The sequence below is a fragment of the Xiphophorus couchianus genome, chromosome 19 (genome assembly GCF_001444195.1).
Source record: "Xiphophorus couchianus chromosome 19, X_couchianus-1.0, whole genome shotgun sequence".
Lineage (NCBI taxonomy): Eukaryota > Metazoa > Chordata > Actinopteri > Cyprinodontiformes > Poeciliidae > Xiphophorus > Xiphophorus couchianus.
This window is the reverse complement of record NC_040246.1, coordinates 810,252-837,879: the sequence shown is the minus strand read 5'-3', so window position 1 is coordinate 837,879 and position 27,628 is coordinate 810,252. Positions and strand designations below refer to the sequence as shown.

The following is a 27,628-nucleotide window of genomic DNA, read 5'->3' as shown; positions in this document are numbered from 1 at the left end:
AGCTGGATTTGTCTGATCAGTGTAAGAAGGTTAAGCTCTGGTGCTGATATCAAACTCCAGAGAAACTTTTGAACAAGTCTCTATTACCATGGATAATTACATATTAGCTCTGTCATGCATTGTGATCTCTACAGTGGATTGCTATTCAGAAGCTGTTCTCTCGTGTTCATGCTGGTGTTGATGGGATGTGTACAGTAGTCACTCTAAACTCTGTCGCTGTTATGAGTTTTTACAAAATGGTGGGTCAAATTCTTGTAAGGGAGTCACTCTTTTGATGCAAATAGTGACTCCACCGCCTAGCCAATCAGTAAACAGTCTTCTGACATCACATGCTTAGAACCCCAGCAGAGTAATGTGGTACCACATCACCATTGCCAGTTGTACCAGTGGTACAACTGTATAGGTTGTAAAGGTAGCGCAGAAGTCGCGCTACACTTTTTTTTGTTCTCTGTCATTTTGACTGACGGCATTAAGAAAAATCAGTCATGTACTATTTTTACCGTCAAATTATAATCACATTAACTTCGGCTATTTACCCACATTTTTATGCGGTTTAGTTAATATTCACCTGGTTGAAACGTGAATCCAGATCCCATCATACATAAAGCAGATTAAATCATCTAACTTTTTCTCCGTGATAAAAACCACTGATTGTGGCCCCAATAACTTATAATAAATTAAATTAAACGACTCCATTTAAATTATCAGCACTTCACCTGCTGCGGTCTGAACGCACAGCCTCACAAATCTGCAGAGAAATCTGTGCTGGTTCATCGGTCAGTTGGATCCGTCTGATCCAAACCGGTCAATTGAACATAATTTTACTCTGTGTGGGGTCCGGACGTGCGCTTTTACGAGTTTTTTTGCGTGGTTTCACTTCCCTGAAACGGACAGATGTTAGAGTTAAGTTTAATTCTTCACAGCGGCGGAGCCGCGTCCGCGTTGGTTATGCAGCGCACTGCGTACGTTACGGTCTAATTAACTTCTGCACCATCATTTATTTCCTCAAGATAAACTGCCGGCTCCTTTGTTTAGACTGTAAATGGATTAGCTCAACGCTGCATTCTCTTTAGTTTTCTCTGTTCTGTATGTAATGGAGACTTGAATTAAACGCGCCATTTCAACCAAAGGTTTGGAATGAGCTTCTGAACCAGACGCTCCAAAGTGTCCGGTCCATAACTCTGCAACACGCGGTCAGCTCCCGGTCAGAAAGACCCTTTTAGTTGAGGTTCATGAGATGATATTCAAAAAGGATTTTTTTATTAATTGATTTTAGTTGCCTCTACGATGAACTCTTTGAGTAAAGTCTATAATGTCTGCCCATGTGCACCAGTCAGGGGTGTTAATTATAACCTGTCAAATGACGGACGGGCTTTGAATTTTCCTTCGTTTTAAAAAATAACTGGTCAAATATGGAAAATATTCCGTTAACGCGACCTCTGATGCTGAGTAGGTGAATCTGCTTCTAGGTTATCCAATAATTTTTCGAGTCTTTTAGCCTACCTTAAGTTCAGACAGAATGGTTTTATTTATTTTTTTCCTTGACGGATCTGTCAGTAATCAAGCCTGGGTGTGACATTGAAACAAATACATGTGGTTAGTCTCTGTTAAGTCATCAAATGACTAGGTGAAGAACAAACTTCATAAAGGGTTTGATAGGCTATTTTTATCAGAAAATTTAATTTGCTTATTTGAAAACATCTAGTTGTGACCAAAAGCTGGTTTTGCTCTGTCATTTGAATTTCTTTGTTCCAAAACTCTTAATGTTTATTGTCTGGAGAGGCGGGAAACTCTTTGACAGTACATGTAAAAAAAAAAAAAGAAGAAGAATTTCAAGCTTTTTTCCATGCTGAAAAATTATAGAAAAACTTACATGATAAAAATTAAGACTAAAGCATTGATACATGAAACTCCATTCTCAACTTTCTTTGTTGTTCAATCTCACATCAAGACATTCACACCATTTTCTTTTACAGCCAGTTGACACATTTTTTACAGAAACAGTAGAATAACTCTGTTGTTCTTCTGCATGGAAACTAGTGTAGTTTAGGACAGGAAGTTAACGTTTCATTCTTCTTAATTAAGCTCTCCAGAATGAAAATGAGGCATTTGATCTGATGACAGTGTTTCCATCTTCTTCTTAAGCATCAAGAGATTGAATGAACATCACTTACGGTCTAAGATGAGATGATGTTTAATTTCTGCAGCAGAAATGTTTCTTTGTTTTTTAAATCAAAATAAAGCCATTTTACTGTCAGGCAGGTGAAGGAAAGCCAAATGGATGTTTTTGATTATTCCAGCAAGCTTCATTATTGCAACAGTTTCCTTTTTCTGCACTTTAACAAATTGAGACCAACTGCGACTTGTTTAGCATGCAAAGGTTGACGCAACGATGAGCCGACGTTGCATTTCTGTTGTTTGTTTTAATGAGAGAAAAACATTTGAATGAGGCATTTTGTTTTATATCTAATGCTCTTTTTATTGCTGTTTGGGATTCATGTCTAAAACAGTTGTATCCTTCAAACACGATTTTGAAGCGATCACCTTTATCCTTGAGCTTTTTGGGTATTTTGTGAATTTCAGAGCGGAAGATTCTTGCAGTGCTTAGAAATGTTAATGAAATGCTTGTTCAGTTGACCTCTGGATGTTTTCAGTACTAATCTCAAGGCATTAAATGCTGCGGCAGCCATTGCAAATGACTTGTCCAGCAGACATATTATGTCTTTTCAGAATATCTGCAACATTTTTGGCCAGGGGGTTAAAACCTTGGCTAAAAGCTCCAATAACAGTGTTGGTGTATGAGGCCTCTAAGCATTTCAAGCATTTTGAAGAATTGTACTTGGCAGAGAAAAGGCTATATTTAGGCAACGGACTCGAAAGTGAAATTATGAATTTCTAGAAGTCGGTCCAATTCACCTGGCTCTGTGAAGATTGGCTGTGAAGTGTTTGCGGCACTGCAAATTTGAAGCTTTTTGTGACTTTGTGTGAAGTTGTTTTCAATTGTTCCGATCTGTGTGATCTCTTGACAGATGGGAACAATGACTACTCTGCTGGTTCACAGCACAACATATTGCGGTTTCACAGTTGCAGTATGCTGAGATTGTGCAGGGATCGCTTACTACCCGTTCGCTTTTGCAGTGACTTGCTAAAATATTCCCACACCTTTTCATGAAACACTTCGACATTGTTCACTGCAAAACGCAACATCTTCCAAAGTATATTGGGTCTAGTTTCTTGAGCACTTAAAATAAGACAAAACTAACTTATAAATGACTTTTCAGCAAGATATAGGAGCTTGTTATAAGTCATTAATTCCTTAATATTGATGAAAGATTAAGATTATTTCACTTCCAATATGGAGGAAAAATGTTGTTACAAATGAAATAATCTGCCAGTGAAACTAGTACTTTTTTTATTATTTATTATCATTACTTGTAAGTTAGTTTTGTATTCAAGTGCAGTAAGATATTTGCACCAGAAACTAGATCAAAAATACCTAGTAGGATTTTGTGGGTTTTTTTTTGCAGTGCGTCACATTAAAACCACAATCTTTAGTTGAAATCTTATGATAGAACAACCAAGAAAAATAATTAATTTTATTTAATTTTATTACAAATAAAATCATGGCAAACATTTGTATTCATCCGTCTTGAGTAGATACTTTTCAGAGCAACCTTCTGCTTCCAGATTTGCACATTTGATAACCGAAATATTTGCCGTTTTACTTTTCTTCTTTCCATAATAGCCTAAGTTTTTTTTTTAATTTCAAAATACATATTTAAAAAATAAATATAAAAAACGCATCCACACAGGACGATTTCAATAAATCTTGTCACACTGAAACACGCAGAACAAGCCACACCATCAGTCTTGTAAGAGGCACTAAACACTGAGTGTAGGACATTCACATAAAGCTGCTATGCTAGGCTCATTTAGCAGTAAAAAAACAAGAATGCCATTGTCTGACCACAACCATAATTCTAAAGCAGCGCCAAATAATTGACATCATCCTTCGCAACTCCTCTTTCTGTTCTTTGAAATTTAATTTGAGAAATCAAACGCAATGATAAAAATCCCAGGCTGAGCACTGAACGGAGATGAGAATCAAGCTGAATTGCGTAGGAAAGCAATCGCCGGGTTACATCAGGTTTCTTGGAAACCCTCAAACCTCTCACTTAGTTTCTCACTTTATAAGTGAGCTGTTAAACATCTGCTGCTCAGACTGCAATGCTCAAAAAGCTCCAATCTGAATAGCTGAGCGTTAACAAATGAGTTTTTTTTTTTGGCCTGTCAGCCAGTTGGACAAACTTTGCTGGCTAAGCTAATCCAAAGTGACGTGAAAACCCTAAAATGTCAGATTATTAGCATGGTGAAGAATCCCTTAAACGATGGCAGCATGTAGAGTCAAGGCGCATTCCCATTAGCGCCATTACTGCCTTTTGAATGACTGGCCTGGAGGTAGACTGTGTGTGCGTGGGGAGAGTAGTCGGGACTACAGGGATGTGGGGAATGTGTGTGTGTGTGTGTGTGTGGCAGTTTCTGCAGGTACACAAGCCATGCCAGTTGAAGTGCCCTTCAGCTGCCACCGTGCCCCAAAGTGCTATCATCACCCTCACCTCTGGAGGTCTCGCAACATCCACCCCGCACCCACTCCACACTCACTCCATCACAAACCTGCTGTCGTCCAGCTGGGCCCTCCGCTGCCCTAACCTTTACTCAAAATTGGCTCTGGAACTTTAAGGGAATTGGTTGTTAAAGGCAGGAGAGGTCCAAATAAACACTCTCCACTCCCCCAACAGATTGGTTGAGATTCACTGGCGTTTATTGTACTGCTGATTGAAAAAGTGTGTTTTGAAGTATTCAACTACATAATGGGAAGAACAAAGAAGTGACCAGTTATCTTTTATACCATGTACACTTTATGCCAAGCTGTTATTGTCAGGTGGGGTATAATCACTGCCCTTCACTGTGTTATTTGTTTGCCTGTCAACATGATTACTCTGAAACTTCCAAGCTGAGTTTGAGGGAAAATAATTTGAAAGGTGGAAGAGATGATGACCGTTTTTCTGTGGGCGTGGATCATTTTCTTCACAAGTGTAAGGTGGGGTTCCACCCCCAGTGAAGGATGGCGCTCATTGAAAGGTCCTTCCTTTGTTTGGCTAAATTGAGATAATCAGATGAATGAGTTATGAAACACCATCAGGGAAAATGAGATCAGAGGAGTTTCTGTCTCAAATAAGACATAGAATATATTTCTAGAAAAGTCTGCAAAAACCTATAAAAAATTCGCTTTCTCTCAAGTAAAATATTTGATCAAGACAAAGTCATGTCAGAACTTTTTCTACTGTATGCTGTAACCTAGAGTTTATATTTATGGATCAAGCCTGAGCCAAAGCTCACCCAAAATTTGAGCCAAAATAATTTGCTTGATGTCAGGCAAGGCAAGCTTGTGTGGCTCGTTTCATAAGCCTGCAGAGAAGAAAAAAAAAAAACAATTCACAAAATAAAGTTGTGTTAATCTACTTATTGTAGTGTCATTAGAGGAGTAGATGGTTTAACCCGTTGACAGAAAGAAAGTAAGGTGCAGAATTTCATCAGACTCTGACAAGTGCAGCGCATTGTGCAAAAAATGCGCACGCAGCCTCACCCTGTTGCGCTGCGATTAATCACACATCACAGATAATTTGCACTTGACTGTACTGTCACAACAAGCTTACGCTGCCGTTTTTAGCAGCATGAGCTGCTTGTCTTTGTAAAAAGAAAAACAGGGAAATCTTACAACAACTTGGGTTTACTTTGGGTTTGGGCCTGTATTACTGTACTTAAAAAAAAAAACACTATTTGTTTCAACAACTTTTGAATTCAATTATTATTGTAGTCAAGACCACCAAGTGGAGACCAAGACCAGTGCCCCAAGCTAATATTAGGTGACGTTAGCTTGTTCACCATGCTTAGTGGCAAACGACTGACAAAAAATGGAAACTAATTCCCTAAAACATACAGAACATACTGCATATAGGTATCTAAATGTATAGATAATATTGTCTAAATCTCTTATGTGAAGAATTCTGGCACAGAGGCAGACTGCTAACGTTAGCTAGCTAGTTTAGCTGACGTAATTTAAACATAGCTCATCTTTTTTGGTGCTTCATTTCTAAATGATGACTTAAGTTTGACATAGTCCCCAGCGTCTCTGAAAGCCTTTATGCTTCCTTCTGGATGTTGTTTAGCAAATATATCCTTTATAATTTATGCTGTTGTATTTCTGAAGCTCTTCTCCTGCAAGCTCACTTGCTTGGAGTGCGAGTAAAGGGAGTTGGTACGGTTGACAGCGGTGACAAAAACACATAATTAGCAATGAGTCGCGTTATAGCTTGGATTTGAATCGGCATGTGTTGCATCCTGTGAAAGCAAGGATGTTAACAGATAAATTGGAAAACAGATCTGCCAATTTGGTAATTTTTCCACAGTTTTTGTCTTGAAATAAAATCCTCAATGTCCAAGACTGAGAGAAGATGGAGTCCAAGACCGGTATCAAATATTGCAACTCTGGATTCAATTTCAGCATTCAGAGCAAAAAATAAATAAATCTGACATTTTTCCTCACCAACATTCAGTATCCATGAATAAGATGTTGCAACGTTATTATTATTATTTCTATGCCAAAACAGGATTACACCAAGGGCAAATGAAGATCATTAAGTCTGCACAAAGGTGTTTGCATCACATTCAGATTGTGCCCCGACTCGTACGTCTCCTCCATAAAGTGGGTATTTTATCTGAAGAATCCTGAGCAGAAAACAAGGCAGTTAATTAATGTAGTCACTTCCTCCAATCAGAATTGCAAATGAAACTGTGACACAACATGTGGCACAGTTACATTTGCCATTTTTTAAAAAACATTAGTTGCATAACAAGACCCTCTGTCACAGATGTCAGGTCAAATTGGGACTTGGACACCTGAAGAAGTATTTTTTTTTTTGGCATTCGACGTCCGCCTCGCTCTACACCCACTTACGGCAGTGAAGAAAGAATATGGTTTTTATCTCTGCATAAAAAAGAACAATGTTTGGTCATAAAATTTAACGGCCTTTTTCCGAGCTTTGTGATTGACCTACATCTGCAGGCGAAGGAAGCAGATACTGTTCTGCTTCCTTATAGTTCGGTTGCTTTCGTTCACATATTTGCCTCCTATGTTTCATGTAGTATTGTGAAATACATTATTTTAAAAAGCATATTCTCTATTGGATGGATTTTTCAATGTAGCTGACGATGGATACTTGGGTTGATCCATTTTCCAACATCCCAAGTGGATTGGCCTTAATAATTCTGCTACAACTGATACACAGTGAAAGTTTCTACGATTGCCGGTGTCCTCGCCAAAGTAGAATTTCATGCCAGAACCAAACATGGGATCACTCTTTTTGGTCCTCTGACTTACTAGAAATCACATTTCTGTCTACTGTGAGTTCCTTGATGCACAGCAGGATGGAATTCTGTACTTCTTCTTACCCTTTAGATCCAGGAAGGATGTATTGTATTTATTACTGATGCTGCAAGTCACTGCTTCAGAGATGCACAGTGTTCTGAAATTCACTTTGGCTTGTGTGACACCTCAGATCTCTTTTAGTGTGTTTTTGCAACAAGGTAGTCACAGGGCTTAACTTGTGCTGGGGGCTAGAGTCATTTCTTAGCATGTTCTGTAAGTAATAAAACTATAAAACCTTCCCATAATTAGACCCAGCTGTGTACCATGGCTTTGTGTTATAAATATCTCATCCATCAAAGGTTTCTCTATAACTTTTAACCACTACTTTTTGTGGAGACGGTTTTAGCTGCACAAATTGGATTATTTATCTCTGTGTCCATGCAGGCAGATGCCTTAATAGCAATATCGTAATTAATGAATGCCATTTTGAGCAAATTTTTGAATGCATCGCCATCCTGACCGACTAATCTTGATTTATTAATCCCGCCTTAAACTCTGGGAGTTTTTAACAAGGCTTTTTCAATATTTTGATCGGTTGTTTGTGGTAGAATGGCATTAATTGATCGTTGCAAGGCCAATTTAGTTAATCGGTGGAAAAATTAAACTCTCGGAAGGTCTCTTATCAGAAAATGTTTTTGCTGTCGTCATGGAAACCATGAGGACTGAAACAGCATATTCGTCACTGTAGTGGTATTGTCGATAAAGCAAGGGATTGGAGCGTTCTTAAAACTTCAACGCAGAGGCCCTGCAGATTTCTCTTTGTGATGAACAATTGGGGTCAGAGTTCAAAACACAATGCATATCATTTTTCTTCTTCTTAGGAAACAAGTTGGTGTATTACTGCCACCTTTTTGTTGTAACAATTCATTACAGTCAGTTGCACTAGTTTATAGCTAGACGGTAATATATTCAAAAAAGGAGCGTCCGCCATTAAAGGTGCAGTATTACGTAAAATTGACTTTTTTTTAGCTTTACATCATGTTATAATGTTATTCCCTCCTGGAGTGTTGTCTTGATTCCTCAGCTCCTTCAGACTAGCCAGCAGCAATTAGCAAACACCTGGTGGAGCTGAGCATCTGCTCAGTTCATTATTTGAGCTACTTCTCAGTAAAATCCTGGTAAAAACGTTGTTAGAGGCTGAATAGAGGAGCCATGTTGTGATGACTTCCTGACGTCGGAGCTTCAGCAAGAACAGCAGTTTTTAAAGAGACAGAGGCCCAATTTCAAGGCATTAAATTATGAAGTCAAATTTATTTGAAGTCATGTTTAACATAACAGCATTTTACTGAAGTTAACATTGTTGCTTGATTGTGCTATAAAATTGTGCTGTGTGCTTGGAAAACACATAATACTGTCCCTTTAAAGTAATCATGAATTTTGTTTTTAACTTGTATATAATTCAACTAACTACAACCAATAGCCGACGTCTGTTCAGATACGTTCAGCAAGCTTTTCTGTATTTCTCCTTCTCTTATTGACAGCTTCTGTTATTGACATTTTGAACGAAAATAACATTTAAAGGTGGAATTTATATCTATTTTTACAGAACATTTTTAAGCAAATTGTAAACTTTAGCCTATTTCATTAAGCTTTGAAACTCCTCTCATAGCTGCAGCCCTGGAATTAGCCTGAAGAGCAACTTTGATTTGATTTGCAGGTTTTGGTCGGTGCATATGTTTCCAAACTGCTACTGATGACACCGTGTGGAAACCACTTTTGGAACAGCGAAAAATCCACATTCAGCATATAAAATCCTCTCCTAACTGATGCAAACAGAAAGCCGGTCGTGTTCGAGGTCAAGTGTCTTAGTCGAAGCTTTTTGCCTCCCAAGTTTGTTCTGATCTCTCCAGCGCCGTTCCTTCTGGCGTAGGTCTCGCATTCATCCTCGATTCCTCCAAGTTGCGCATTACTTGCATCAGGCTTACAGTGACACACATTTGCATCTACTTATGCCCTTATTCATCCCACTTAAGGCCCTGTGCCGTGGGAAACCGAGGTGATTTCATATTGTGCGGTTATTGCAGAGTCGCCGGAGTTTAGGGGCTTTGGCCCTGAGACTTGTTCTCACTGGTTGCTTTTTAATTGTTGTAAAATGAGTCCAAGCTCATTGTTCTGTGACAGGTTTTTTCTTTTTTTCTAGAAAAACTGCGAGCAGCCGTTGTAAAAAGCAAAAGTAAGCTCTTAAAGGGAGGCTTAGGAATCGAACACATAGTTAAAGTTATCCCCATGGATGCTACTTTTAAAGTGATAAAATTAAGTTTTTATTGGTGAAATTATTCAAGTTTATAGAAGAAAGTTGAATATTGGATTTATTATGATTATGATTTATATGGTTCCATTTCAACTATTTTCCACGGCTGACTGTGAACTTGCTTTGGGCTTTTCAGGCAGGATGTGCCTAGAAACCACTAAAACATTCATGCTGCATAATAAAGGATGGCAATTGAATGATTAAAACTTTAAATCCAAATATGTATCTTCTATAAAAGCTCATCTTCAGTCCCCTTGTCCATCTGATAGATATTTTTGGCACTTAAAAAAAAAATCCCTGAATAGCAACAAACAGGCATACATTTTTACAAATCCACTTAGCTATTTAAATATTTTGTAATGTTTCACTTGTCATTTAGGCATCATGGAAGTGAGACAACAGAAGACGTTCAGTAGGGACACACCGATCTACTTTTTTCACTTCAGATATCAATGTGAGGTTTAGTGCCGGCCGATACCGATCCGAGACAGAAACACAGCACCGAATTGACTTAAAATGTTCCGATTTTTAAAAACAGACATGCGTGCACTGACTTACAGATTTATTTGCTAACTCTGCACATCTACACCAATAACTTAGTAAGCTTGGTCAAGCATGTAAAAACAACTTTGATTTGTTTAGTCAGTGCCATTAGGAGTAGAACAGCCAATGTAAAATAAATAATATTTTATTTTGGCTGCATCACATGTCTGATGCATTCACATGTCTGAATGCATCAGACATGTGAGCCCTAGCTGTTGTTTGATGTTGGACGCTCTTGACGCGTCAAACGCTTAAAACTCTCCAAACGTTTCAAATCTCGCCGCGCTAGACACTCAAAACGCGCCACAACGGCCCTCGACGCGACTCCACAAAGGCGTTGAATGTAAACAGATGTGCCTGACGCTCGAAACGCTTTTGGTGTGAACGCACCATTACGCAGTTTTCATGTAAATATCTCATGTTCAGGATTTCATCAATACATACTGTACTTTCTGTTTAAACAAAGGGTAACCCTAAAAGTGGAGGGTTTTTTTGTGTGTGTGTGTTTTTTTTAAATAAATAAACATTCCGTAGCCCACCTGTTAGCTTCGGGTTATTCTTTTCCTCTTCTCCACCATGTTTGCCATGCATCTGTTTCTCTGTGTTTGTGTGTGTGCCTCTGTGCTGTCTGAGGCCTAATCAAAGCCTCCCTTTGAGACATGACAGTTCCTTTGAAGGAGACGGCGGCTGCCAGATGGCATTAGACCGGCCAGACTGCAGCAGCCGTTTAATGTCACCGAAGACGCCGGACCCTTCAGTCAGAGATGAGCCGCGTCACAGCCTGAGCCGCCCGCTCGGCGGTGGAAGCTCCTTATTCCTGCAGCAGCGTTGTTGGTCAGCATGGGTGGCATTCACCTTCCTACCCTCTCCTTCTTTTAAACATTTTATTTCCTCTTACCCCGACAAGTCTGCCACGAGGAGAAACTAAGTGATAAAATGAGAAATGTCGCGTTCGCTTATCGTTGGCCAGCAGCGGTAAGAACACAGACAGGTTTCGAACACAGCTTACGGAGGCCTGTAAGCTTCCTAATTAAAGCGGAGATCCAACAGAAGCGGCTTGCGAAGGGGAGAGAGGGAGCAACGCATCATGATGCAAAATACTGTAACAATGGACCAACTTCTTTGCCTCGGGGGCAGATCGTCTTCAGTCGCTTGATTACAGAGGAGATTTCAGGCCAGAATGTGGCTGAATGGGTAAAATTTTAGCACTTATAATAGTTCAGACACGTCTGACTGTTGAAGGGGAGTTTCTATAAATGAAGCGGTGTTTGATCTTTCTCACGTTTTGTCATGATACAACTTAAAATTTTAATGTATTTTTTTCGTGTTTATGAGGTACACTCGGTTAAAGTAGCACACGGTGAAGCTCGCGTTGAGCTCATGCTTCCCAATCGTTTGGCAAAGAAACAAAATGAAACCAAATGTTGGCCGTCGATTTAAAAAAAAAAAAGGGCTGGTTGAATCTTTCATTTTTGTAGTTTCCTTTGTTTTGGTACTTGCGTACGTTCCAGAACCGTCTGCATGTTGACGTTCAGTTTTCAGTTACAAAATGGAGAATGGCAGATGTTTGATTTGCTTTTACTTTATTTTTTCATACATTTTTGGGCACTTTAAATTGATTCTGAATCGTCACAAATGAGAATCTTGGTTCTTGCGTGAATCTTTTCATTTTTATGTCATCACTAATGTCTAAGCCGGTTCTGCTGGAAAGTAAATCTCTTCTCCAGTTTTAAGTCTTTTACAACATCCAACAGATCTTCTTTTTAGGATTCTCCTGCATTTACCTCCAACCCATACTTCTCTCCAATCTGACTATCTTCCCTGCCTCTGCTGATGTGATTGTAATGTAACAAAATCCTACCCCCCCCAAAAAATGAAATACAAATATTTTTCCAAGGCGTTGTATTCCTATGAGGATGTCATTTTCCTCTGAAACATCCCTTGAAGGAGTGTGAACGTATCCAACATCAATAGTTGCTTCTAAAGCAGCTATAAATCTCCTCTAAGTTGACATGCGTGAGCCTGTTTTGCACCCCGAGGTATCTGCAGAAATACAGATCGGTACATTGCACCTGACGACTGTTGCCATGCCGTACATGATGCACCGTATTGTAGATTCTTTCCATTAGCGGCCAGGGAAAGGCAGGGAACTGCAGGGATGTCTCTTGATACCTTCATTTATTTATAACCCCATTAAGCTGCCCTCTTCATCCCCCTTTCTCCTTACAAACACCTCCCTCCTCGCGGCCTTCGCTGGGCCATAAATATGAATGACAGCCATAGTATCATGGCTCAGCCACCTTTTTAAAGGATATCACCAATTATGCCATAAAATAGGTGGAAAGCTGTTTAATGAGCTGTGATGTGTAAACCAAACTTTTCTTTTATGTTTTTATTCCCCCCCTCCCAACCTAATCAAATGTTTTATGGTTAAAGGTATAAGGTGGTAATAAAGTGACATGCAGAAGAAGAAGTTGTCGTCCCTGGAGGAAAAAAAAAAAAAACCCTCCCTTTGAACATGAGCACATTCCCCCTGCCAGGAACACAGGCCCCCATTTCACTTCTCCCTTTGATGATTGTGTGAAGGAAGGTCTGCACATAAAAGTTTCTGAAGAATGGAAGCAGATCAGAGGAAAGATCTGAGACCCTAACAAGACAGGCTGCAGTGAAATAGTGGCGCTCTCTGACGTAAGAACTGTCACTCGCTGGTTTTGAGCGAAAACACCTCTGCATTCCTCTTTTTTTAAAATTTTCCGTCGTTTAATCGTCTCTGTAAACATCAGAGGGAGGCTTTTGAATTGGGCAATTTTACATTCACTTGTTTTAACTTTACCGATAGCATTTCAAAAACATTCAAAGAGCCGTCGTCTTATGGTCGTTACTGCCAGGCGTCCTGGAGGTGATGGTCAAAACTGATGTCATAAGAAGGGTTTGATAAAAACGTGTCATACTGATGGAAAATTAATTAAAAAAAACATTGAAGATGGAAAAAAAGTAACTACTGATGAAGACTGGACTTACACGGTTTCAGTGAATTTATGTGTGTTTTAAATAAGCAAACAAAAATTATATTTGTGAACTGAAAGGATGTTTCAGTTCACAATTAAAGATTATTAACCCCACTTAGTTGACATTAAACAAAATCATATCGTACTGTAATTACAGTTAATTAACTGAACAAAATAAGAGGTGTTGCCTCTGTGGGTAACACTTTATTTGAAGGGTTGTGCATAAGACTGACATAAACATAACACCTGCTACGAACATGGAGCCTTCATGAACGTTTGACTGTTGTTATGAGGTATCATTCAGTAAATGACACTTTTAGTCGTGTGTTAATGCAGGTTTTAGTGCATTAATACTAAAGTTTCATTATTTACTGAATAATGAAAAGTTGACCATTTTAATGGACTTTTAATGCAAGTTTTAGTGCAGCTTTGCATTACGTCTCATTATTGACCGAATGACGCTTCATGACAACAGTCATAAACATTCATAAATACTCCTTCATATTCATAACGGGTGTCATGTCTTGTTTGTGACAGTGGCACGTTAGTCTTATGCACAACCCTTCAAATAAAGTGTTACCCATATTTGTAACTTCTGGCTATCATACCATTAGTTTTGTTAGATATTTGTTTTGTATTGACAAGTTGTGTGTGTGTGTGTTTTTTTTTCTTGTATATTCAGTATTTATTTTAATACTATACCTCTCTAAACCCTTTATTTGCCATGAATCACCGCTGTCCTCACAGACCTATTGAATAACATGTAAGCGTTTTGAGGGTGACAGTTAAGGTCTTAAGTGTTTTTACTTAACCCCTTAATTATTACATATAAATATATAATATGTATATGTTGTAAATACAGAAGTTCATGTTCTTATCAGAATCGTCTTGCAACATTTATACAAATGGAACATTTGTTTTCCAAATGTTTCATTTAGATTTTCCGAAGGTCAAAATTTAAAAACCCCCTCCGGTTTAATCCCTGCGACAAACACGAGCGTAAAGTACAGTCTATGTTAACAATGACAGTTTAAAGTAATATCTGTTCTGAAAATGTCCTCCTACCTATCCAACTGGAAAATTGGAAATCCAACTGAAACCGTTTGACTGGTGGTGGTCTAATTGCGCCGCACCTCCTCTTAGACCTTTGGTTGTGGTCTGATCCTCAAGGTGAGGATGAATCAAAACTGGCAGTAAAGTTGTTAAGCAGTCTCGCTGCGGTGCCCTTGTGTTCACGCCCTTGGCCACCGCAAACTGCTGACCCACCTGTATTTTATCTCGCAGGTGACAGTGTCACCTAGCTCTCATGTCTCGACCCGTTTTCCTCATCATTTTTCTCGTCTGCCCCCGGTCCATTCACTTCCTTGTTGCTGGATGAAACTGTGTGACCTCTAACCTGTGCCATGGCTGCCCCTGTCTAAAGTTTCTCCAATTCTGACTGCTCCCGCTGCTCCTACATGAGTATGTGCCGTGTTCGGAAATCTCCTCAGAGCAATGCGACCAGTGTGCGCACTAGTACCAACAAACCAATCATTGAATCTGTTTTAGATAAAGGCAACTAAAGCTGCTGTCACACCTGTTAACTTAAGGCGCTTGTGTTCAGTGGATCAGAATGAGAAAATGCCAGGTGTTTTACACTGGAGGTGATCAAATGTACAGACTCATTAAAAACGGAGACCTTAAGCATTCACATTAAACCATAAGTTCGCTTTAGCATTGTTAGCAGCTGAAGGCTAGCCAGTCGCAGTACGGCTAAATGTCTTGTTTCTCATCTGTCATTTATTTTCATTTCTTTTCCTACAAAGTGCCTAAAATGCTGTGAGAAACAGTTTCTCTCTTTTTGTAACAGAGTGCTAGCAGCAGCCTAATAATTAGTCTTGGCTAGCATTCTCTAGCCACATAATGTGGCAATTCAAGATCTACTTTATTCTACTCTTCAAAGTAAGAGTCTTGAGCACAGATTTAGGGTGCTGACCTGTAAGCACATACAACACTAAGATGTGGAGCACATAATCGCTAACACTTCACTAGACAAAGGTATTTGCGCAGTAGTCAGTGAATAGCTAAGACCCTCGCTAAAAACACTTAACTGCCTATTTTATTAGTTCAAACACCAAATATATCTTAATGTGAATTAAAACAAACAGTGGATACCATTTTAAGACTAGCGCAGAAGCTAAGATGTGTTGTCTTCAGTATCTCCCCTATTGGAGGCTTAGCCAATCACTGACGAGAAAAAATGTGTGGCATTTCTGGATTGGCTGCTTTCAAACACCAGCTACTGGAGGGCTAAGTAGCATTGCGACTAGGTATTTTTTTGCACAGGCTATCTGAAAAATTCAGAATTCTCAAATTTTCCACAAATAATCTGCAGTCACGTTTCACCAAAAAAAAGTGCAAATATGTTTATCCAGGAATACTAAACCACAAAAGCACTGTGGGGTTCACTGTGTCCAAAAGTGTTGCAAAAAATGTAAGAATGTAATGTTATGTAAATAAAACTAAAGAATATGTGTGATGTATGAAGAAACTAATTGCTTTGCACGTCTTTAGTCATGGATTTTTACATTTTTACTCAAGTTAAATCTGGGGTATGTAACTTTTATGAATTATGTTTTTTACACATTAAAACTGTCAGAATGTTGTCACAGTTTAGTATGAGACGGATAATGTGTTGAAAGTTTTAACAAATATGCAAAAAAAAAAAGAAAAAGCTAACTTTTTATAAAAGTTACATACTCCATCTGCATTGCAATGGCTCAGCATTGTAAGAACATTTTTGAGGGTAGAAAACAGTTCACTAACTCTAAGTTAGAAAGATAGGTAAAATATTCTTATTTTGCTCCATCTACATCCTTATTAAAAAAAAAAGTTCTTCTTTCTGTCCTCAAGTTTGTATGGTGTTTTTACAAAATGTCTGAGAGATTCTATAAGTTCTGCAAGATTTATATAATGGAAGCAACTTTGCATAATTTCTTTATAAACTAATTTCTTTTTAAAAAGCTTCCTTGGCTTTAATTAAGTCGTTAAACGTTAGATTCACAAAGTAAACATTACTGGCAATTAAAAACCACTACATTTTCCTTCTTTAGTCACTCTCTGTTCCAAAAAAACAAACAACAAAAAGAAACACTTCAGCACATGTAGTTTGTTGCAGAGGCCCACACATTTAGCAGCTTATCTGCATGCAGCGCTGTAAATCAGGCCTTCAGCAGATGGTTCTGTGTGCAGGGGCAGTGGAGTGGGAGAGACTGGCAGCCCAACAGCAAGCAGGGACCCGGAACACAATGACGATACCCAGACACACACACACACGTTTGGGCTCCACGTTAGATCAGACCCCAGCGTCGTCCGGATTACCCTCTTGCCGCCGTGGCGACCCGTCCGCCGTAGGGCTGGATGCGAGCGGCCAGGAAAGAAAGGGGGCTAGGAAACCTATCTTTCCCCGTTTGCATTGCAGCTGTTGCCCTCCCGTTCAGAGCACTTCTCCATGATGCTCTGTAATACCTAATCATTTCAGAGTCATTGGAGTGCTCTGCGAATTTCAGTCTCATCGGTTCTTCCTGCCAAAAGTGTTAAACGACCCAATCAAGGCAGCGAGTTAGTCTGTAAGGCTCCCCCGGCTGCTTTAATACAGTCTGAGCTCGCTGTCCCACGTTTTTACATATCGTAATGAAAGCCAAGATTACACACACAAAACAAAGCAACAAACCGTTAACAGTTAAGGGAGCGAGGGGATAGAGCCCCGGAGTGTAATACCTGCATTACTTATCTCCTGCTTTCATAAAAAGAAACGTCAACAAAATGCTATTATGGCTGAGATGTCATTACATGCCAAAGGTTTTCTTGTTTTTCTTAAGTGCATAAACACTAATTCTATCAAAGGAACTATAACGTTAGCATTTCTTTTATACTTGCAACATGACAGAAAACCTTTTCTGGTTAAAAAATGATTGAGGGGAATATTTCACTCCAAGCTGTAATGATAAAACAAATCAGTAAAAAGTTCTGGACGAGGATTATTCTCATGCATGTGACCTCAGGCTGCGTTCTGATTCCCCCCTTGCTTTTCTTTCTTTCTTTTATTCTGTTTCTTTTGTGCAGTAAGGTTTGTCTTTAGTTTTATTACTGCACAGCTGTACTGTTAATAAATTCATTCACTTATGCATGTCTTGTTTTGTTACTCAGCTTTTTGTGCTCCGGTTAGAATAGAAATTTAAAGATAAAAAATTTCACCTTCTTACGCCAATTTTTAGCCGAGTCTGACTAGTTCAAACCTTTTCTAAAAATGCAAATAAAAGGATTTGCATTTTTAGAGGAAAAATCTAAAGTTTTTAAAAAGCAAGGTTTACCAAAAAGAATTTCTGTGTCTGGTAAGCAAACATTTGGGTCACCTGAGGTCACCAGATCTCATAAGGGCAAGCAGTAGATCGTTAACATAAAGGTTAACTGTACCTTGAGTCTTCCAATCACAATAATACAAGTATGGATTTGTTTATTTGTCAAAATAGCAGAAATAAAAAATGTTTGCAGCGTTTCTCAATTTCAAGTTTCCAAGCTAAAATGTCTCTCCATATTTAAACACATATATTCTGAAAGCATACAAATAGCTACGTTTCTTGCACAATTTGACATTTAGAAAATAAATTCGCTCAATGGAAACAATAATAATAAAAAAAACAATTTTTCAATAAAAATGTAGTGTCTAGGTTGAGTTTTTTTTTTGTGGCTGTTTTGAAATTGGTTTATTTTGCAAAACTGCAATGGAAACACTTTTTGCATGTAAAAACGTATTTTACTGTGATTTTAATTGCATTTGTAATTGTAATGGAACCACTGCAATTGTGTAATTGCATTTTCTGGACATTAGTGAAATATTGACAATGTTTTTTTGCACATTTTTCTAACATAAACGCAGCTGCTGACTCTGAACCAGTCACATTATATCAATAAAGCAGATGAATTTGTCCAGCAGACATTATGGACAGATTCTGAGTAAAGGATTTCGATTTTACATCGTCTGTCCGGATGATACATCGTTCTTCTTCCCTTGTGCTAAAAAAAATCCCTCTGAAATTTTAGAACACAAGTTTTTCTTTTACAAAGTGGCTCCTTTTTATTTTAAGTTTTGGTCTTTTTGTGACTCATTATTTTGTTGTTCTACTTTTGAAACCATCTCAGTGTTGTGGGCTGAAGATAAAAAAAACAAATTGCTTATTAAAGTTACTGATGTCCCCTGGCAGAGCTGGGCTGGAGCTAATAATATTTAGTTGACTCAAATTGAAGTAATCCAGGAGCCAAGTCAACCTGCCAAAGTGCCAGAAGACTGCAAAACACGAGTCTTGTTGAGAGTTGGGAGCACTTACTGAATCTATTTTTTTTGTTTTCACTAATTTCAATACAAAATCTAACCTTATTCATACACAGGCATACGCCTATGAAATGGAGTTATGTCTGCTTGGTAGTTCACAACCAGCCCCCTCTGACATTTATTGGATGATTAGAAATATTTCAGATTTGTTCTTTTCTGGGCTGTTCGGCCTTCAACAGCGTCCTGATTTTTCTAGAGAATCACTTAGGAAATGTAGCGAAGCTCTTTATGGATATCACATTATAGGACAGGATAAAAGTCTTATGAAGGGGTTCCTTCATGTGAATTTAAGCCAAAAAAAATATAGTTGTTGTTTTGAACAATTTCAAAACTTAAAATAAACCTAAACACACATGAGTCATAAAAGTATGGCAAAGTAAAACTCTTCTTTTTAGATGTGACACAGGATATTGGTGCCTCAACAGTCTGTTGTCTATAACGGTTCATACCACTTTCTCACAGATTGGTGATTTTTGTTTTGCCTACATTTAAAGGAAGGGAAATATGCATTTACTGAATAGTAATATGAAGGAACTAGGGGTGCATTGATAAATCCATACAGATTTATTCTTTTAATTTAATTTTGGGAGATCGGCCAATACTTCCAGGAGAAACCACCAACGTTATCCACTGATTTTATTTACCGCCACATTCCAACGTCTAGAAATCTGATGATTGTCCAAAAAACCGCAATCGGTGCTCCATTGAGATCATTTGCTTCCCCAACGGGAAGGAATGTCTTTCCTTTAAATATGAAACTGTAAAATAAGCAACTGATTAACTTTCTTTTAATAGTTTCTCCTTCATTAGCAGTCAACTCATTTCACTAGAAAGAGAAAATAAAGCGTAGTCAAGACAAAGCAGCTATAGTGCAGCCACTTGTTGTACACTGGAGCTGAATCTCATTCCGGCGCCGGCAGACTTGTTGGATTCATTTCAGCTGTCAGGGATGTCCGGGCATCGTCTTTCCAACCGGTCCGGGGGATTGCTTTATCCACCTCAGAGAGGGAGATCACTCGCTTTGTCTCGCTCTTCCACGGAGTGCAATTAAATGAGAGGAAGCCGGCTATATCCCCCACGGCTCCTGGGGGTCTCTCTCAGCTGGAGCCGGGAGATGGATTGCTCAAGGTGACCCCCGGCTGGCACGTTGAATTCTCCACACCCCCGCCCTCCCTCCCCACCCTGCTCTCATACCAGCGCTCCCCATACTTATTTCTTCTGCTCTTTTGTTTTTTGCGCGCTGCCAGTCCCTTAGGCATTAAACTTTAGAGCCGCCATCAGCAGCTTCTTGCTTGAGAGCCCCCCCGCACTCCCTCTGTTCTGTTTCCCCCCGCTGCCACACAACCCACTGTTTTTCACCGAGAGCATGACGCAGAAACGGACCGGAGCTGTGCTGCTAATGGGCGCTAATCATACTTAATTAGCGGTGACTACAATAACATCTCTAGGCCTATATTAAGTGAAAACCTCTCCATTACTTTTGCCCTTAACCATGAAACTTTTACCGTATTGTTGGAAGGTGGATAACCGTCCTCTTTAAACATGTTCTAACAAATTCTGTGAAGCAAAGCTTCTTTTACTGACAAGTGTTAAAACGTTCAAACCAGCCTAACTCATTCAGACAAAAAAAAACTTAAATCTGCCCCCTATTTAGAGTTTATGACAAATTGCTGATTTATGGAAGCAGTAATAGCTGCTGCAGATCACAAGGTTGGTTTGAAACCCTTGATTTATCATCCGGCATTGTTCTCGATTTAACTATACTAAACAATTTACCATAGTAGATGTACAAATGAAGACTTTCCCCTATTTTAAAAGCACAACTCAAAATTTGTCAATAATTATAAATTATACATTTTATTCCTTCTGTAAAAAGAAAAAAAAAGCCTTTTAATGAGAGAGTGTTGGAATTAGAATAGCTTGTTGCCTTTGACTAAATAAAAGAGAAGGACATACTTTAGTCTTCTGGACTAAAATAACCTCAGAATATTCTTTTTAGTAACAATTTGCCCCCACATGCTTAATTGCTTTGTGTAAGCAGAACTTTGGCAGGCGGCTCCCTTTCCTTAAGAGCCTGTGTGATTCCAATTAGAAGGTTCCACCGGCTTGATCAGGCACAGTGCACCGTTCTCCATTAGTTCTGCTGCAAAAAAATATATATATTGTTGGACCTAAATTCAACATCCGCTTCAGATGGAGAATTCAGTATCATGTTTCAGTTGTTTTCCTGGAAAGTCTTTCATTTTAAATGACTATCGTTTTCAATTTTCTATCAGTTGTACAAGATGGGAGCAAAATGCAACGTGTGAGAGGACTCTGTCAGAGTGTCAGCTCAATACAGCTCCTTCAGAAGAAGAGCAGAAATATTTCCTACAGACTTAGAGAACTTGCCTCTCAACAGGCTGCTGAGAGAAATGTTGTCATGAGAAACCGACTTCTTCTTGATCTATTCCCCTCCAGCCGCAGAAAACCAATTCTGGCAGATGACCTTCAGAGAGGCAAAACAGAAAACCCTGAATAATAATTAGGGTCAGGACTTTAATTCATTAAGTTTCATTTGCTACATAGATTTTAACACCTTAAAAATTCTATCACTATTTTAAAAAATTTCTTTTGCATACAAAGATTGTGGAACTTTTGTACCTGCATGTTTCTGTTACATCTGTAAAACTGATGCAGAAAACAAAGCCGCTTCTCTTGGCCGGCTGGGGGTTAATTTTTGCTTCAAAAACCAATCTGATTGGATACTGGTAAAGACTATTGTTGAGTTCAAGTTGTGTTAAAAAAGAGTTGGCCTATTCAAACATTTTAAAAAAACATCTCAATGCTAAACATGTTGTAGCAGCAACATCAGTGTTAACATCCACAATCCATACTTTTATATTTTTTCCAAAGAAGTTCCATGAATGATCAGGAATTCCTGGAACACTTGAAAGTTGAATGGGTATAACAACACTTTCCACCATTCTGGAGGTTTAATTACCTAAATACCAGAATAAAATCAATAAATATTTATTTAATAGCAGCAAAATCTTGTTTTTTTTAATTGAAAGTGTAGCCTTTTTTTGTTGATGTATGGTTTTGGATTAAAATGCCACTTATTTCAATTAATTAATCATAGACCCTGCAATTAACTCGATTAACAATTTTAGTAGCGTCCACCACTGATAAAAATAATCTACATATAAAATCACAACATTTAATTTCTCTTAATCCTAAGATTAGGTGATGAATGTATAAGAAATCAATGCGACGCCTGGGCCAGCAATGTCGTCTTGCTTTCTGTCGCCATGGTAATCAGTTGGTGTACTGCTCAATGGGTAGTTTCCACATCACAGTTTATTTGTATATCAAATTTCAGCAACAATGCAGTTCAAGGTGCTTCACATCATAAAAACACAAAAATTAAGTGAATCAAGATCATCTGTACACCAAGACTGCAGCGGCAATCAAGTTCCTCCCGCTAAGCTTTGGAAGGCCCCTGTAGATTCACGTGAGCATTGTTTTAAATTCTGCGAGCAATGCCTTCTGTCTCCTCCTCCCTCCTGAGGTCAGCGTTTGCTGCGCCATCGCTCTGAACAAAAGGCCTACTTCTGAGGTGATCAATCCTGATGTAAGAGGTAAGGAGAGCGGTGCTGGGATGATGACAGTGAGGGAGCGCAGAAGAGCAAAAGACGGCCCTGAAGGTCACACACAAAGGAAACTGACTATGCTTTTTGAAAAGATGCATTTTACATACCTTCTTTTTTTTTGAAATAGCAACCTCTGCGTATTCCCTCTAACCATCCTTGTGTCTGATAAGAAGTGGATTTATTAAGCTGTGACAGAAAAAGGAATTAGAAGCCATTGGAGTACTGGCATACTGATTACAACAGCATTATGAAAGGTCTTGTTACACTCATCGCTGATGCTTTACAAAACCAGTGCGTTTCTCTTCCTCACCCACTGTACCAAAGATGGAAAGTAAATGGTCAGGGTTGGTTTCAGTTCGGTGACCTTCTTTGGGACCTCATACCAGAAATTTGCTTAAAGGCAGAGCAAGTAATCATACGGATTAGTGTGGCTTCTTGCCTTTCTTAGCTATGACCCAAACTCTGGTAGATCATGGCAAATAAGGAGTTGGAAAAGTGAGTTCTTGACTCCCCTAAATTGTAATAGAGTTGTGTACCGTATTTTCCGCACTATAAGGCGCACCTAAAACCCTTCAATTTTCTCAAAAGCCAACTGTGCGCCTTATAATCCGGTGTGCCTTATATATGGACCAATATTGAGCCACAACAGGTCTCGCAACTACGGTAAGCAGCCGCCGACTTCATTTTCCCCCGTAGAAGAAGAAAAACGCGGCGCACACTGGGATAAATGTCCTGTTTCATTTCCATTTGTGTGTTTGTGTAAAGACCCCAAAATGGCTCCTATTAAGAGACACGCTTACGACGCAAAGTTTAAACTCAAGGCGATCAGTCATGCAGTAGAACACGGGAATAGAGCAGCAGCGAGAGAATTTAACATGAACGAATCAATGGTGCGGAAGTGGAGGAAGCAACAGCTGCTTATTCATTTTGGGAATGAACTGAGTTTTCAGAACGCTGGTTTGTAATCTATTAATAAAGTTTGACTGACCTATCTGACTGTTTTGTTGACATCCCCTTTAGCGCAGCTCCATCTAATGGATGCATAACGTAACCCCAGCCTCTACTGTAGCGTCTATTCTATGCGCCTTATAATGCAGTGCTCCTTATATATGGAAAAAGTTTTAAAATAGGCAATTCATTGAAGGTGCGCCTTATAATGTGGTGCGCCTTATAGTGCGGAAAATACAGTACATAAAGTGATGTGGAATTTACCAGAGTAAAGACTGAACCAAACCAAGCCAAACGTTATCAGACATGGAAAGATTTCAATCTTTTCTCAGGAAAGAGCTGGAGTTGCTGGTTGCTGGGGCACCTGGAAAGTTGGAGAAATGGGATTGAAGGAAATGTTTGAGATGCTCTTCATTGATTTGTCTTCTAATTACGAATCCATCATATTCTGACCCTTAGTCGTCCGTCCATCCAGCCAGCCATCTGTGATCAGGTTCTGTGGGGATAGGTCCAGAAGAGAAACCCAGACGTCCCTCTCCAAAAAGACACACTTCAGCTCATTCTAGGGAATCCTTATGCGATCCCATAACAGAATGGAAACAGTCTTTCCAGGGCATGGATTCCCAACTCCAGTCCTCCATATCTACTGTCCTGCATGTAAATCCAAAGACTGGCCCATTACTAAGTCTCTTCAGAGCTTAATGTTTGAGAAAAGCCACATCTAAAAACTGCGGGAAGAGTAGCAGTGAAGGACTAGACTTGTGAACCTTTGCTCTAGATTAAGATATTGCGGTTTGTCACGGATCATCCAGATGGAAAGCAGTCAGTTGAAGTGGTTCACGGCATCCAATCAGAATACATGTGGAGTATCTCCTTTTGGAGATTTTTCAGGTACCTCACACTGAAGGGAGAGCCCTGGGCATACCCAATCGGATGAATTATAGTCTCCCAATAGAGACTATAATTTCTTTCTGCCCTGTGAACATCTTTGGATCCCCAACAATGAGATTTTTGATCAGCATACAAAGTGTACAACTGCTCAAACAAGTCTTAATTTTTTATGTTGGAGAGACAGATCTTAAAGTGGGTGATACTCTCTGTGCCAAACTGGGCTATAGTGAGAAACTGCAATTTTTAATTAGACACGAACTGGTTTAATTACAGGTTCGGACCGAATCTTGATTTGGACCAAGCTTGATCGCCACCCAAGTTGTACGACTTTGGTACTGTCTTAATTGTGATCAATAATTCAAGGAATGAGTATGAGCTTTAATAAAAGTGACAGCCCGTCCTTCAGTTTGGATTTTTTTTTTAGCTCTAGTGACTTGAGTGAGTCGACAGGAAAGCGGGTTGTGAGAGAAGGGAAAGGTCAACAGGCCTCTTCACCACCGCCACACCCCAGGTTTTTCAAAGTGTGAAACTGAATCTACCTTTAGATCAGTGTTTCCCAACCCTAGTCCTCAAGGCACACTGCCCTGCATGTTTTAGGTATTTCCTTGCTTCAGTCCCGCTGATTTCAATTGATTAGCAGACTGATTAGCAGGCATTTGTTGAACTGCAATCAGTTGAATCAGGCACATTAAAGCAGGGAAACCTCTAAAACATGTAGGACAGTGTGTCTTGAGGACCAGGGTTGGGAAACACTGCTTTAGATTATACGATTTTCTGCCATCTTAGAAAAAAAATCTTTCTTTGTGATGGAAATTTCTCCGTTGGTGGTAAAGACCCAACCACTACCAGCTTAGCCCTTTCCAGGGATCAGGTATTTTCTTGTAAACCATTCATCTGTTTCTTCCAGCATCTGATTCTTATCATCTTTTGTCCTGCCGTCAACACTTCCATCGCTGTCTCCTTTCCTTCATCCCCACTCTGCCTTTTCTCAGCATCTGACTGCAATAATTATCACATGACGACCTGCAACCCGCCGTCCGTTTACTGTTGGACTGATCTGTCACTCAGATCTGCTTGAAGCCATGCTGGTGCAGTCTGCCATCTTTGATCATGCGGTGTGACTGAAGGTACTGTGATGTCAAGCTTACACAGTATGACATGTTCAAGTCCTGTAGGTTTTTTTTTTCTTTTCTTTTTGAAATCGCACAGCGTACTGGGCTTTAAATACTCGGGGGCGTTTGCCTTTTCAAATGTAAGATGAGATTTCGGAATCTAGGGTGATTGAGGATTTAGGGATAAATACGGGTAATTATTTAAATAAATATAGAACCATAGGAAGAATATTCATTTTTGACTGAATGAACTACATTTAACATAAACTCAAAGTTTGATCTGGAAAATCTCTTTCCTCTGCTTTTTTTTTTTCTACATTTATAAGCCGAACCCCTTCCTGTCAAAATCGCTTCTTTCTTAATTTTGATGGCATTACACTGGCGAATTGACTTGCTTTGTTTAAGCCACTCAGCCTGACATCCGTTCCTTTAAATCTCATCCATGTTTTATCGTTTTTCCTCAGATCGTCTCCATTCAGCCCTCCTACTTGCCGTGTTCACCTCTTCCTGATGCCCAAGGGGTTTCCTCTGAAATGTCAGGTCCTGGCTAACGCCACCAGCCTTGAGACTATTTTTGGCAGTTCTATAAAACTCCCTCAGTTATTTACCATATCCACATATTCTAATGTCCAAATGAGAATGTTTTAAAGCCTTTTTTGTTTATTTTATTTTCATAAACTCTTTTCATTAATCCCTTGTTGTCAAACGATGGATATCTACCACATTTTGTTAGAACAGAAATGTAATGACTATGGGATGGTGTCTGTCTTTTTCTGTCTTTGCACTCCAAAGATTCTTGGACCCCAGCTAATGTTTTTATTTTCCTGTTTAGACTTTGCATATCATTTGTGTGGATCAGTGCCTGTGCTTAAATTGCTGCCGCTTTACAGCCTTTCCACACATCTCAACTTTCTGGCACTGTGACCCTTGTTTGATCATTGGATGCCCAGAATTGCAGTCAAAGCTTCACTAATTTTCTTTTTAATTGCAATTCAGCTAATTCCATGTTCCTTCCACAAGCATATTCTTTTTGTTTTAGGTGTTTTTTTCTCTTTATTTCCAGACGTCTTTGTGTTCTCTGTGATAATCTCCGCACCCTCTTCGGTTACAGTTTTGTTCGGCTGCTTTTTCTGTAGATTTCCACAGTTGAATCTTTGCATGTATGAGCTTGTTGTTGTTTTGGGTCAATAGCAGGTAGAGGATTGCTTATTCCGGACCGTTTTAACTGTTTGGTGAGATTACTTTTGTTGCTTTGAGATTATTTAACACGGTCTATCCCTATATTCATCCATCCATACATCATGTTGTAATCATTTTGTGTTTCATATTTGGCCTCAGGTGTTTTTGCTTTTCGGTGTCATTGTACAGGTTATCATGATCTTATTTTTAAATGTCATGGAACCTTTTATTAACAAGGTGTGCAGATTTTTTTTATATTCACTGTATTAGTAATTGTATCTCTACCACCAAGTAGGTTTTTACGCCTCTGTTTATTATGATTTCTTGTCTTGGGTTTGGCTTGGACAGCTGAAGTTAGTTATGTTGTTTGACTGACCAAACCAGCATTATGTCACTACATGCTGCCATTTTGTCCGTTTCTGCCTCCATTTTTACCCATAATTAAAACCATTTCTGTATATATATATTCTTTTCTGGTTACAAACTTTCATTCATCACGGGCATACATTTTTTTAATTCACCTTTTCAATAGCACTTAAATCTATATAAGTTACCTTGAATTTCTTCCTATTTCTTTTCATTTTGGGTCAGGGTTTTATGTGGGCCAGAAAGTGAGAGATTAAAACCCCTGATAAAACCAAAATAACTTGGCTAACTCCTGCTGGTTCATATCATTTATTGGAGTCATAAATATTACTTGTTGGTTTCTTAAATTGATATGAAGCAAATTCATGCCAGATAGAAATTGTAACCAGTGGTCATTCCCAAATGTCTTGAGGCTGACTGAAATCTCACAGCTAGAAGAATTGAATACTAAATGAACAAATCTGCGATAAAACTGTACAAATTGCCAAATTAACCAGAGCCCAATTTAGCACTATATTTTTTCACTTTTGAAAGTCTCATTAAAGATGTACATTTTACTTTTATGTCCTCTAGAAGTGTTCATTTGTTTTCCATCTGGAAACATTGGATATAATGTAATTCATTGGGGCTGTCAGATGTTAATGGTGGAGTTATTCTTTATACACAATTGGTTTAAAAAAAAAAGAAACATAAAGGGACTTAAACAAAATTAAAACACAAACAGTTATTTACAGCCCATCCTGGTGAAAACCAGTTTCTTGTTCTACACTTTGCTTCACACAAGGGTCTGGAGCGTTGGCTAATGGGAAGCGGTTGCTTGTTCAGAGTTTCCCCCAGA

At 39.0% G+C, this 27,628-nt stretch overlaps 1 protein-coding gene across 3 annotated transcripts in view; it reads left to right on the top strand.

The window, feature by feature from the left end:
- atrn (attractin) overlaps positions 1 to 27,628 on the top strand; it is a 151,540-nt gene that overhangs the window by 89,500 nt on the left and 34,412 nt on the right. Inside the window, exon 27 of one of the 3 annotated variants that reach the window (XM_028001584.1) lies at positions 25,710 to 27,353. The exons of 1 other annotated variant lie outside the window; for it this stretch is intronic. In XM_028001584.1, coding sequence (XP_027857385.1) covers positions 25,710 to 25,796 — 87 coding nt within the window. In that variant the 3' untranslated portion in view covers positions 25,797 to 27,353. Of the gene's footprint in view, positions 1 to 9,146; positions 9,620 to 25,709; positions 27,354 to 27,628 lie in introns of those variants that run through there. One more of the 3 variants, XM_028001583.1, reaches the window with a different exon arrangement.